Source organism: Gossypium raimondii, chromosome 12, assembly GCF_025698545.1.
Source record: "Gossypium raimondii isolate GPD5lz chromosome 12, ASM2569854v1, whole genome shotgun sequence".
Classification (NCBI taxonomy): Eukaryota; Viridiplantae; Streptophyta; class Magnoliopsida; order Malvales; family Malvaceae; genus Gossypium; species Gossypium raimondii.
The window spans coordinates 20,793,526-20,805,971 of record NC_068576.1 but is presented as its reverse complement, the minus strand read 5'-3'; the positions used below and the strand labels follow the sequence as shown (position 1 = coordinate 20,805,971).

The 12,446-nt window shown below is 33.6% G+C and overlaps 1 protein-coding gene across 1 annotated transcript; it reads right to left on the bottom strand.

Moving 5' to 3' along the window:
- Nucleotides 1-4,561: 4,561 nt before the first annotated feature.
- Nucleotides 4,562-8,516, bottom strand: LOC105763513 (uncharacterized; the record flags this gene model as incomplete). The annotated part of the gene is made up of 13 exons (XM_052625213.1): nucleotides 4,562-4,885; nucleotides 4,983-5,106; nucleotides 5,189-5,305; nucleotides 5,390-5,546; nucleotides 5,652-5,793; nucleotides 6,698-6,788; nucleotides 6,878-7,149; nucleotides 7,239-7,551; nucleotides 7,635-7,754; nucleotides 7,824-7,946; nucleotides 8,045-8,083; nucleotides 8,199-8,318; nucleotides 8,470-8,516. Coding segments are annotated over 13 exons (1,902 nt in total), but the record flags the coding sequence as incomplete, so codon positions are not given.
- Between the last annotated feature and the right edge of the window lie 3,930 nt (nucleotides 8,517-12,446).

The following is a 12,446-nucleotide window of genomic DNA, read 5'->3' as shown; positions in this document are numbered from 1 at the left end:
GGGCCGCGACCCATTGCTCGCTCATTCCTGTAATACTTATTAATTTCTTCAAGAATTTCAGGACATAGGCTGCTCTCGAATAGGCTTTGTCGACTTGGATCCTCGGGCATTGTAGCAAGGTCGTTTATTCTTCTACCGTGGGTACCAAATCTACCTTCCCAAACGTGAAACAATAGTAGGCTGGATTCCAGTACTGCGCGAGGGCTCAAAATAAGTGCTTGTCTACCTTTACATCTAGTAAGTAGGGCAGATCACCATAGTTACTGTAAAAGAGCTGATTGATCTCATTATCCCACTGATCTCATATCTCTTTTAATTCTTGCAGACTATTCTGAGTCACGCTAATATGAGTGAAGTCCCATAATTCTGACACGTATCCTTCTGTGAGGCTATCACCCTTTTCTTGCTGAACCTTTTCAGACCAAACTCGGACAGCCGCATTATCTTCCACTTTACCAAGAAACTCCCTTTCCATATTGAGCTCTCTATTTAGATACCGAATGTGAACCAACACCTCTTTTGAAATGAAAATTTCATGCAATCAAAATAAAAGCAACACAGAATAAGTTAGTATCGTGCACCAAGCTATATTCAAAAGCATACGAGAAAAAAAGTAAGCAAATTGCCTATTCGGGTAGCCACTAGGGTTCGGCATGGCTCTACCTAGGGTAAGCTCTTAGGGCTCGTTACATGCGGTTCAGTTCTAAAGTAAAGGGTACCTTAACCGACAGATTCCTTGATCCTCACCCATTATAGGCTCATATGGACTAAGTTCAGTTCAGGGGGACACATTTCCCTATGGCTATACGGAGATGAAAATCTCACGAAGACATAGGTACAGATGTATCCTGAAAGCGATCCACTATCCTATGCGGAGGTGAAAATCTCAAGAAGGAATAGTTTCTCACTCCCACTTAAAGGTGTAAGATCAACCGATCATGCGATGCAATGTGCAGAAACGTATCAAAACGTAGTAATCATAAAACATAATGATAAGGACCTAAACAAAGATGAACGAAATGCACGAAAAGATCGTATGTTTAACCCCAAATTTCAATTTTTGACAAAAAGATAAGAACTAATCAATTGACGGCTTGACTCTCTAGTCACCAGCGGAGTCGCCAAGCTGTCGAAACATTTTTTTGTTAAACGGGGTTGACTTAAATTTGAAAAAAAATAGAGTCGCCACCAATCTTTGTTTAGGTGTGATCAGATCACCTCGTAATAGTCGTTTTAATAAAATATTTTGATTTATCAAAACAATGATTTTGGTCTACGATGATTTAAGATATCGAGTCCGGGGGTCGGTTACGCATGAGGAAGGGTTAGCACCCTCAATGCGCCCAAAAATTGGTACCTAATTGATTACTAAATATCTAAATGTTGAAAGTTGAAATTTTGAAAAGATTTTAAAAATACGATCACTTTTTAATGATGTATACTTTGGAATTATTTGAGTAATTTTAAAAGAGGGTTAAAGACCTGATCGTCTCTAAACTACAAAATATCACGTCCCGTAAGTTAGGACGCAATATTCGGAACTCAAAAGAATAAACTTGTCATAAAAAAACTTATTAGAAATTCAAATTTTGGTATTTAGGAGAACATTTCGTTGTTTAGGTTTAATGAGAAAAATCAAAACCCCGTAAGTTAGGGTACGGTTTCTCGAGTTACCAAGACACGAAATGTCACCTTATAACAAAATTTCTTTTATTATTTTTGAAGTTTAAAAAGGATACTTTGCCATTTAGGTTTAACGAGAAAAATGAAACCCCGTAAGTTAGGGTACAATTTTCTCGGATTTGCCAAAATGCAAAATATAACCTCATTTTGAAATTTCTTTTTTTTTTGTTGTATTCGAGGAAAGCTAATGAAATATATAGATGGCATTTGTACACTTGATTGTATGAAAGGAGAAATTGTTCAAAAAAATAACAAGGGTCGCACGTGACCAACAACAAATAATACGACATACATTCGCAATAATTATGACACGATATGCATCATGAAACACATATACATTATTGATATTAATAAACCTTAATGCTATCATGCATGAATAATAATAATAATGCAAATAACAATCTAACAATCACAATAATAACAACAACAAAAAATAATACTAATGTATCTATATCTTAGAAATATTTTAAAATTAACAAATATATGATCAACGAGATGACAATAATAATGGCAAAAACAAAGCAAATAAACCCATAAATATATAAAATAATAATAATAAATAAAACAAATAATAGTGTAAAATCAATTAAAATTAAAAAAATGAGTAAATAAACATTAATCGAAATCTTTATTGAAACCTTTTTTTAAATATATAAAAAGGAAATATTAAAAAAAAAAACAATGAAATAAAAATAAATAAGTAAATGAATAAAAACAAGTTGTGGACCGAATTGAAATCAGGCCAAAAATCGAGGTTTAAATTGCAAATAAATAAAACAGGTTGCTAGGGGACCGAAATGAAGCGCGCTCAAAGCGCAAGGGGTATGTAGAGAAATATTCCCCAGTCCAGAAACGCAGCGCTTCAAGCGAGGGATTATACATGGTTCAAGGACTGAATCGAAACAGAAGCAAAATATGCGGCCCAATTCCAAAAGAACTAAAAAGAATCAGATCGTGCTACATTGCAAAGGCGGAGGGACTGCATGCGCAAATATCCCCTCACATCAGAAAACACGCGGATCCCATGAATACGGGTCGGGTCTTCGGGTCTTAGGCCAAACGGTGTCGTTTTGGCAGTTGTTATTCAAACCCAAAACGGCGCCATATATATTCTTATATAAATAGCAAAATTAAAACCCTAAAAAAAAATCAGCCCCCATTTCTTTTAAAAAACTGAGGATCTCAAATCCTCTCAACCCCATTCCTCGGCCGATCCTAATCGTCGCCATGGCCGGTGGCCGGCATCGTGTGAAGGAGTTCCCGATCCACGCATCGAAGCATATTCAAAGGTCCGAACTTTGGAAAGGGGAACTGATGAGAAAACAAAGTCTTTGGCCTTCTTCCGAGCCCAAATTCGACGACGGCAAAGGACCATCGACGGCGGGTCTAAGGGCCGATTTAGGTAACTGTTTCCCTTTTATTTTCTTTGCTAATTATTTTAAAATGGGTTTTAAAAAAAACAAATAAATAAAATAAATGAATAAAAAGAAAAAAAACGAAGAGAATAGTTTAAAATCAACCTTTAAAATTTGGTTTCTGATTTTCAATTGACTGATGTGTGTAAAAAAATTACGAAGAGAAGATCTAGGCCTTTATAGCCAGATCCAACCATTAAATTTTCCTTTATCTGTCTATATTTACTGTCATTACTGTTAGCATGCTCTGTTGTTGCATTCAATTTTTGCAGGGATTTCGAGGCGTGGAGGAGCGGTGATAGGTAAATGAAGGCTACGGCGTGTGCGAGGAGGTGGAGCGGCGTGCGGCGCACCTTAGGGTTTCTGCTCATTTCTGCCGAAAATGTTTTTAAGTTTTGTGGGCTAGAGGTTTTTTTATTTTGGGCCATGGGCTACATTGGGCCTATTATTTTTCCTTTGTAATTGGACTGTTATTTATTTTGTTTTAATATTTGGGCCGGGTAGAAATTGGGTCTTACAAATCCAATATGTTCTTTGATCTCATATGATATTGAAAGTAGAGACCCATCTTTTTTGGAACTGCTCTTTTTCTCAACAAATATGGACCCTTATTCTTCATGCTTGTGGTGTTCATTTACAACTTGACTCCTGGCAGAGTATTTTTTATTGGATGGTCAAGAATGGTAGAGCTAACGCACTTAAATCTACTATTCTTAGACTTCATGGTGTGCTTTTATCTACTTTGTTTGGCAAGAAAGAAACCTTAGAATTCATGGTGGCAATCCAAGATCGGTTCATTCTTTGTTTGCACTGATTAATTGTTTTGTTCATGATAGAATTGTAAATTTTAGAGTTGCTTTAGAGAATACTGATGACATTTGTAGAAATTGGGAGCTGATGTAAATGAGTGTTGATACTGATTCTGTAGGTTGAGAGATTGATTAGGCCTCTAAACAATTTTGCTTTTTGGATAAAATACATTTTACTTAAAAAAATTTTAAAAATCAATTAAACTTTTTAAAATTTAAAATTATAAAATTATAAACAAATTTTATAAAAGAAATTAAAAATTATTAAAAAATAACAATACTGACCCAATAAAAGAGTATGTGGTGAATTTTTTATAAATTTTATAACCATTAGATTTTAATAGGTTGGTATTGTTATTTTTAATATTTTTAATTTTATAACTTTTTCAATAAAAATAAAATGAAATATAAGATATAACATGTGAGATTTTGTGATAATTTTACCACCCAAATGAAGGCACCAAATATTTTAATTGAATGTGTAAATCCATTCCAAATAATATATTAATGTGATATATATCTCATCTACACAAATAACCAAAACAATAACTTATGTAATTAAATTTATATATATTTAAATACTTATAAAACGAGTTTCCACACCAGTCTGAGTCCTCTTTGCTAGAATTTTCTGTGCGTATCTCCAAGTTTAAGTTTAACTTGATTGATGAGTCTGATCATGTATTACTACCAGAAAAGAATATAAACCAACTTCCTATTAGTACAAGACAAGCTACTTGATTAAACAGCAGGTCCTTCAAACCGAATATAGTCATACATAACTGCTTCGAATGAATCATGGCATCTTGTCTGAGTTAGAAAGATCGTATTATTCCCTCTCTGAAATCCATTTCCAGGCACATTTATACTATACAATCTGTACAATCCATGAATTCCATGTCTTGGTACTGCATTGTCGTACCCGATTCTCTCCGTCGTAAAATGAGGTAGATTAGCATCGGGATTGTTGATTCGAACCTATGAAAGATGATGAGAAATGCAGTTTAAGTGAAAGACCAGCATTGATAAATGGTGGCTGAGGATGTGAGATGAGGTTTTCTGTTATTATTTATACCTGAACTTCAGCATAGGAAGCTGCTGCCAAGGCCAGTTGGAGCGTGTAATTTCCTGCCTTGTTCACTTCCTGGAGTTCGTATTTAATCTGCCATGTGGTTGCCCTTGTCTCGTTTCCTATGAGCCTGTGATTGAAAATATTAGCACCAAAAAGAATATAAAATTAAAAAAAAGAACACCCTGGGAAATGTAAGTTGAAAATGGCACCTGGGAACATGAGCAAAGAACCAATCCTTAGAATAATTGCTAACCCCAACTGTAAAGACAAGATCACCGTCACGATAAATATCTGAGTACCGATCCCACAATCCGTATTGTCTAAATCTGTTACGTTACAAAACATGAAGTTAAGTTGATGAAATCTGGGTTTGGAAAGCTTAGGCAGAAAGGTGTAGCCAAAAAGCTTACTTGTCGGCGTCATGGTTGAGGATTGAGTTAACAAATGTTGGATTTGGTTCAGGTATGAAGAACTCAGCAGCTGTTCTGTCGGGAATCCCTATTTCCCACAATGTAGGGCCATTTCTTGGAGGATCGTATATAAGGGTACCCAAGTTGATCTTGTTTCCTGCAGTGAGAAATATGTATGTTTATGAATCTCCAATTAAAGCGAGTTAAAATGGTCTAGACGATCTTATTTCTTTGATCCCAAGAAATAGGAGATTGATTTTACCTGGTTGGATAGTGATTTTGAGATTTAATTTATAGTTTCCAATGAAACCATAGACCCATGCATAAAAATTATACTCCCCTGGTCGGACATTTTTTATAGTGAAACGGCCAGTGTTGTCTGTTTGAGTCCAAAATTGGTAGCCCTATAAATAGAAAGAAGATGACAAAAACCAGATGCGAAACTTGTTAGCACTACTAACCAACGTAGTCGGCACCAATACTTAATAATCTATGGAAGTTTGCTTTTAGATTTATGGGCTGGTTTCCATGTAGTCTCTTAGATTTATGGAAGTTTGCTTTTCATATATAAATATATACTTAATAATCTAGTTTTTAGTTACGTACATTTAAATTATCTAATCAATTTATAAAAAGAATTTAAATATTAAACAAAAGATTCACTTGCACCGATGTAAAATTTAAGTGGTTTTACCTTCTTTCGTAATTTTTATACTATTAATATTTTAACAATTCAACCATTATATTTGATACTCAATTGTAGATGATACATCTCAAGTTTGACATAAATTAAAATTTTATAACTATTAATTTTATGTAAAATACTTTCAACCGTTAAATTCAATATTATAAATATGATAGAGATATCACATCAATTCAAAACTTACATGCATTACAAGTACAAATATATTGATAAATTCAATGTTTGGGTTGTTAAAATATTAATTGTATGAAAAATTACAAAGGGTGTAAAACCATTAAATTTTATACCGTGTAATTGGATCCTTCCTAGTACTAAATATGTCTTTAGTTGAAATGATAATATCAAAAGAGTAAAGTTACTTTTTAAGTCTCATTCTCGTAAAGTTACTTTTTAGGTCTTATTCTCGTATATGTATTTTCTAGATATTATATAAAATATAGAAAAAAGTACTTCTAAAATAATATTTATCCCTTTATAAAAATTTAAGATAAGCCTAATCAAAATTTTAAATATTAATACAGCATTATACATATAAATATTAATACATATAAATATGTTTATATGTTTTTATAATAGTTCGGATGCCGTGCACCCGTGATACTAACCTTTCCTTCCGTTTGCCATGATCCTGCATATGCAGGCGCTGCCAACCCCACAAACGCAGATTTCGCCTGCATTAGTTGCTTATCCAAGCTTCTGAACCCAGAAAACAAAGCAAGGATTAGGCAACAACACTGAAGTAATTGGATGAAGGGGACACAACAGAAGAAAAAAGAGACTCATACTGATCTCGCACTAGCAATTGACCATTAACTTCTCCTCGTTGTTGAGCATGAGGAAAATCTTCTGACGCAGTGAAATTGTAAGGCCAACTTTGGATTTCTTCACGCAACTGTCTATTAGCATCATTCCACAGCGCCTTGCGATAATGACGAGCTTCATCCCAAGATGCTGAGTTGAGATACATACAAACAGGGCCCAAAACCTTTTTCCAAGTCTCTCCTTTCTTATACAATACGTCCATCTCCGTCCCCGTATAATGAGTACTAACAAACATCTACATCGTGAAAGTCAAGCTTTCAAATAAGGAAGGAAGCTCATTTTATATACTTGTATGTTTGTGTTGGTTTGTAAGTGTAGACTTACGGAGAGGGCTGTGGGACCAACATGAGAAGTGAGGTCCTGCTTGTGCGGGCCACCAGTTCGGAACTCATTGCTAGGGGTGATCACCCAGAAACCGACAGCATCATCATCCGATATCCACCCATGAACCTTGTTGTCTTTGTTCTCAGTCGAATATTGGTACTTGTCGTCAACCTCTCCTTTAAGTTGTGGATTGGTTGGATTCGTCAACAGAACAGCTTCTTTGAAAGCTAGAACTTGACAGCGACTCTCATCTCGATCTTCTTGGCTAGGCATAATCCTTTGTTTCGTGTCTGATACCGCCATGAAATGAAACCTGAATCAATATGTCAAATTGTTTCATCAATTTAAGAATTTTTTTTTTTTAAAAAGGATATTCAATATAGTTAATAGTTTTACTTGTCTTCATTGAGCTTAAAAGCAATCCTTATTTGATACATATGAGCATCGGGAAAATCTTCTTGTCGCTCCAAAATACCATACATATACAAGCCTGGAACGCCTCGTCGTACTATATACCTGGAAAAAACATGTTAAATTAAGCACTTGACCATAAAAAATTTGAAACCTCGGAGAATGTTTGCAAACCTTTTGTCTACGTTTAAAGGAACTGAACTGCCATGGTCTTTTGTTATGTCCCACATTTTGGTGAAGGAAAGCTCAACTAACTCGTCAGTTTCTGTAATGATCTTGACGTGTTGTGTAGCTAATCTGCAGTAGCATGCAAATAAAAATAAAAATAGTGTTAATTAAAGATAGAACAGATGATATTCATAACACCATTAATGTAAAAACCGCGAATAACTTACTTATCATAGGCTTCATTATCCCAGACAATGTCCCAATACCTAGAATATGTAATGAACTTTCAATTTTATTTTTTTTTTTGTATTAAATTCCGTTGACATTGATTATCCGAAAACGGGAAAGGTGAAAAAAAGGAAACTATTTAAAAGTGCATACCCTTTGTTGTTGTTATTGTTTCTGGTTTCAAGCACATTAAGCATTCCCTTATATTTAATTCCTGATAAATGACCAGAAGGATTCTCTATAGTTACCTCAACAAGTCCATTATCAATAAAACCTGAAAATGTATCCATTTGCTAATTAATAAATACTATGATTTGGAGAATAAAAAGTTAAATGAACCATGCATTTATCATTTTTTTTACAAAAGAAAAGAAAATTTAATTATTCTTCATTTATCTTTATGGAAGAGGGAGAATTTAATCTTACTCTGTTATCTTCTCTATGCAACTCGACTTTACGAGACTTCTTTTTTCACCATTTAAGATTTTTCTGCAATTCAGACAAAGATGTACAAATTATATATAAATATAAATTTTGACATACTAAATAAAAAGTTATTGTCATAGGAAAAAAATATTTTGACCTTTAGACATATAAAACAAATGTTGGAAGATAAAACAAAACAAAAAGAAAGCAGGGTCACTACCAACATTCTTCAAATAATTTTGAAAAAGAATAAAAAAGAACTTTGATCATACTTAGCACCCTTGGAACTTGAGCTTGAAACCTTTACTTTGAAAGATTAAAACTAGTTTAAGAATTTTGGCGTTACTAAAAACAAAAAAAAAAAAGGTAAAAAACCATGCATTCACATGCTGATGTTAACCAAAAAAGTTAACAAAAAGAACTTTTAGGCCACCCAAAAAGCATTACCATAGGGAAAAATGAGGAACTTTTACCAACTCTTACTAGAAGTTATTATCAGATTTCACAATTCAGTCATGCCTTGAGGTGTAGGTTAAAAGTGTGAAAAAGTGATGGTGTCCAAAACCAGTAGGCCGATAGAGATAACAGAAAGAGATGAAGAAAAAGACATTTATAGAACAAAAAAAGAAAGAACCCAAAGTTTAATTCCAATTTGAAATTGAAATCCGAATATCAGCAACATTTCCATTTATCACATAAAACAGAGCAAAACAGAGGAAAATAGGGGATGGGAGAAAGAAAGAAAGAACCTGGGTGGGATATCTGCAGAGAAAGCTGAGAAAAGGAGTAATGAAAAGTGAACGATGATGAAAACCCATAAAACATGGTGTCTGGAGTGAATCGGGTTTAGCTGCATCACCTTCTCCATCATTCTTAGTGGAGTGAGTGATCAAACAATAAAAGGGTGGAAGTACTGATGGTGTTTGTGTTTTTCCACAACATTAAATGGGAGAATCACAGAAACTTAGTAAGGAAACCAAAGAGCATAGATGGAAAGAAATCCAACATGATAATGTTCAATGTTTCCACAGCAAAATGAAGAAAGAAGAGAAGAAATCAGTGAATGTTGTGGTTAGACAAAGGGTTCTTTGCTAACACTTACCTTTTCGTTACAAAAATATGGCAAGGGATACTTAATGACTTTTAGAAACGTGCACAAGCCATAATGTTACAGTCAGATGGACATTATAGAAGTAGTCTATATATTTTTGGTGAATAAAAAAGTAGGCTATATTATTATAAATACACATACATATATGCTCATATATATTATATATTGTGTCAGGCAATCGAGATTTATTTTATAACTTAGTCCTTTTACGTGAGTATGTGTTTATTTTTATTTTTAATATATTTTTATTTTAGATAATTAATGTAAGTGAATGTTATTATAAATAATTAAAACATATATAATATTCTAAAATAAAATTTTGAAACCATAATTTAAGTAATTGTACCATATTATACATATACAATGGAAAAAAAAGCATGTTGGAAATTTATACTTTTATTTTCAAGTTTCATCTTTTGATATTTACAAAATCAATGTAAATAAATTGATTATGTTAATCATGTACTAAATTATATTGTTATTTTCAATTCGAAAATAATTTATGTGTATGTATTGTTTTATAGTAACACTTGTTTGATATTCAAAATCACAATAAATGACTCAAACTTTTACGTTGCTTAAAATTTAAGACTAATAAAATGAGTTTATTTGTATTTAACAAAATATTTAATTAAATTAGTTAAAACAATATAGTTTAGGCATGGAGATTTTAGTATTCTAGATTTTATTTTATTTTATAAAAGAAAAAATATTTTTACAATTATATATATATGCACATATAAAGAGAGAAAAGATTGAAGTTATTCAAGAATTAAACTCAAGATTGGTATTAACTAAAGATTTATCAATTTATTTGTTACTTTAACCGTTGTTCAACAACCATTGTGAGTAGATTTTGATAAAATTTATTGTAACACCTCAAACCCCAACTGGCGGACTGAGGTGTTATACTAAAAGCAGAATTAAACTTGATTTATTATTTTTATAATTTTTAACAAAATATAGGAAAATATTTGGCAATTCGCCATAATAAAACAATTGAAACTATTGAATCATAATTGAAAAACAGGGTACTTCAATACTATTCGCCAAATAGGCTATTCAGAGTGCGCCAAACAGTTTGTAAAATATATTCATAGAAAGAAACATATACTTTCTTTCAAAATACAAGATTGATATTTCGCGTCACCCCAAAATATACATATGCAAGTTACAAAACAAATATAGGTGATGCTCACAACAGAGGTCACTTTTTCTGGTTGAGTCCTTTCAACAAGCCCTTTACGTCGTGGTACCACTTGGAAAAGGGAAAGAAAGAGAGTAAGTTCGAAAGAACTTAGTAAGCTCCAAAATTTAAAAATGCTCGACCCTTTCCAATCAAGTTACAAGAGCAGGGATAATACAACATATATATACATATTTATAACTTATTAAGTCAACATTCTACATGCAGAGACATTTGGGCATATACCCTCACACATATATCAATGGCGAATACCTATCTTTGGCGAATAGTATTCCCAGGCTAACTCTATTACTGGGTGAATACCTTTTGCCCCTACTTCCCAGAGAACAGTTGCCTTAACATCAACAGAACAAATACTTCCCTTAAGGAACGCGAATGCTACCAACACTTACCCTTACTAGCTCAGACATATTAATTGACTAGTACTTACACGGTTACCGAATTCAATTTCACTAGGGTAGATATTGTACACCAAGCACAACTACTTAGCGGATACGCTACGTACTCAACACAGTAACATGATTAAAGATTTACCACTATCATACACTGCAATTACATTATCAAACATTCCTACTTAGTGTCTCATTCCTCTCTTCAAATATACATAACATGCATTACAAACAACAAATCAGAATTTACATTTTCTTACTCTTTTTCTCTCCTTTCCTTGTGCTAACCTCTGATCCCATATTTACACATCAAAACAAATACCATAATCCACGTTATTTCGATCACATGCATGTTCCCATAAGTTCAGGGCTCTTTGCCATGGTTAACAACTAACATGCCCTACCGATGGTAATACCCATATTGTCAGGCTGGTTAGCAACTAACATGTCCTACTAGAGACCCAACACACACCAATCTGGTTAGTAACTAACATGCCATACCAGTGGTCTATCACATCTGTTAATCTAGTTAGCAACTAACATGCCTTACCAATGGCCCATCTTATCCTACTGAGTTTGTACACCAAGGAAGTCGTGTTTGTTTCATGTCACTCACATGCACATGCAGATAATTACATGCGATAGTTTTCCATATTTCATAAGGACGATTTCACCTGGATTCATAAACTGTAACTATGACAACTAGAACTTAACAGTATGCAAAGACTCATAGGAAACCCATAGATGACTAACACAAACAAGATACTCACTGATTAGAAACCTACAGAAGGTCTCAAGGAAGCTAGTTACACAACGAAGTCTTCCGTTACTCTCCACAGCCTTCTCTAGCTTCTCGGACACTTACTAGTTCTTCTCCAACTAAGAACTCTGAGGTCTAAAAATAAAAACAAAGCAAAAGAAATAAAGAAGAAACCCCACTGCATCAACCATTATAGTTGATTCAACACCTTTTGGTGGTTGACACATCAATCTATAGACAATCATTTCTACCAAACACCCCTACAACCACCAATCAAAGTGGTACATTTTGCTTGTACTCATAAAAAACCAAGTAAACAAGTCACTCAACTACCTTTACACATCAAGCTGTCATTTTAAAATTCTAGTTCAAAAACAACTAGGTTTTAACAAGGAACCAACTAAAATCAAATAGTATACTTAGGTGTCATAAGCAAGCATGGTAACTATTCTACAGCTGCGACCTTACCCGTCGCACTCACAAAGAAGACTATCGGGTCCAACAATCC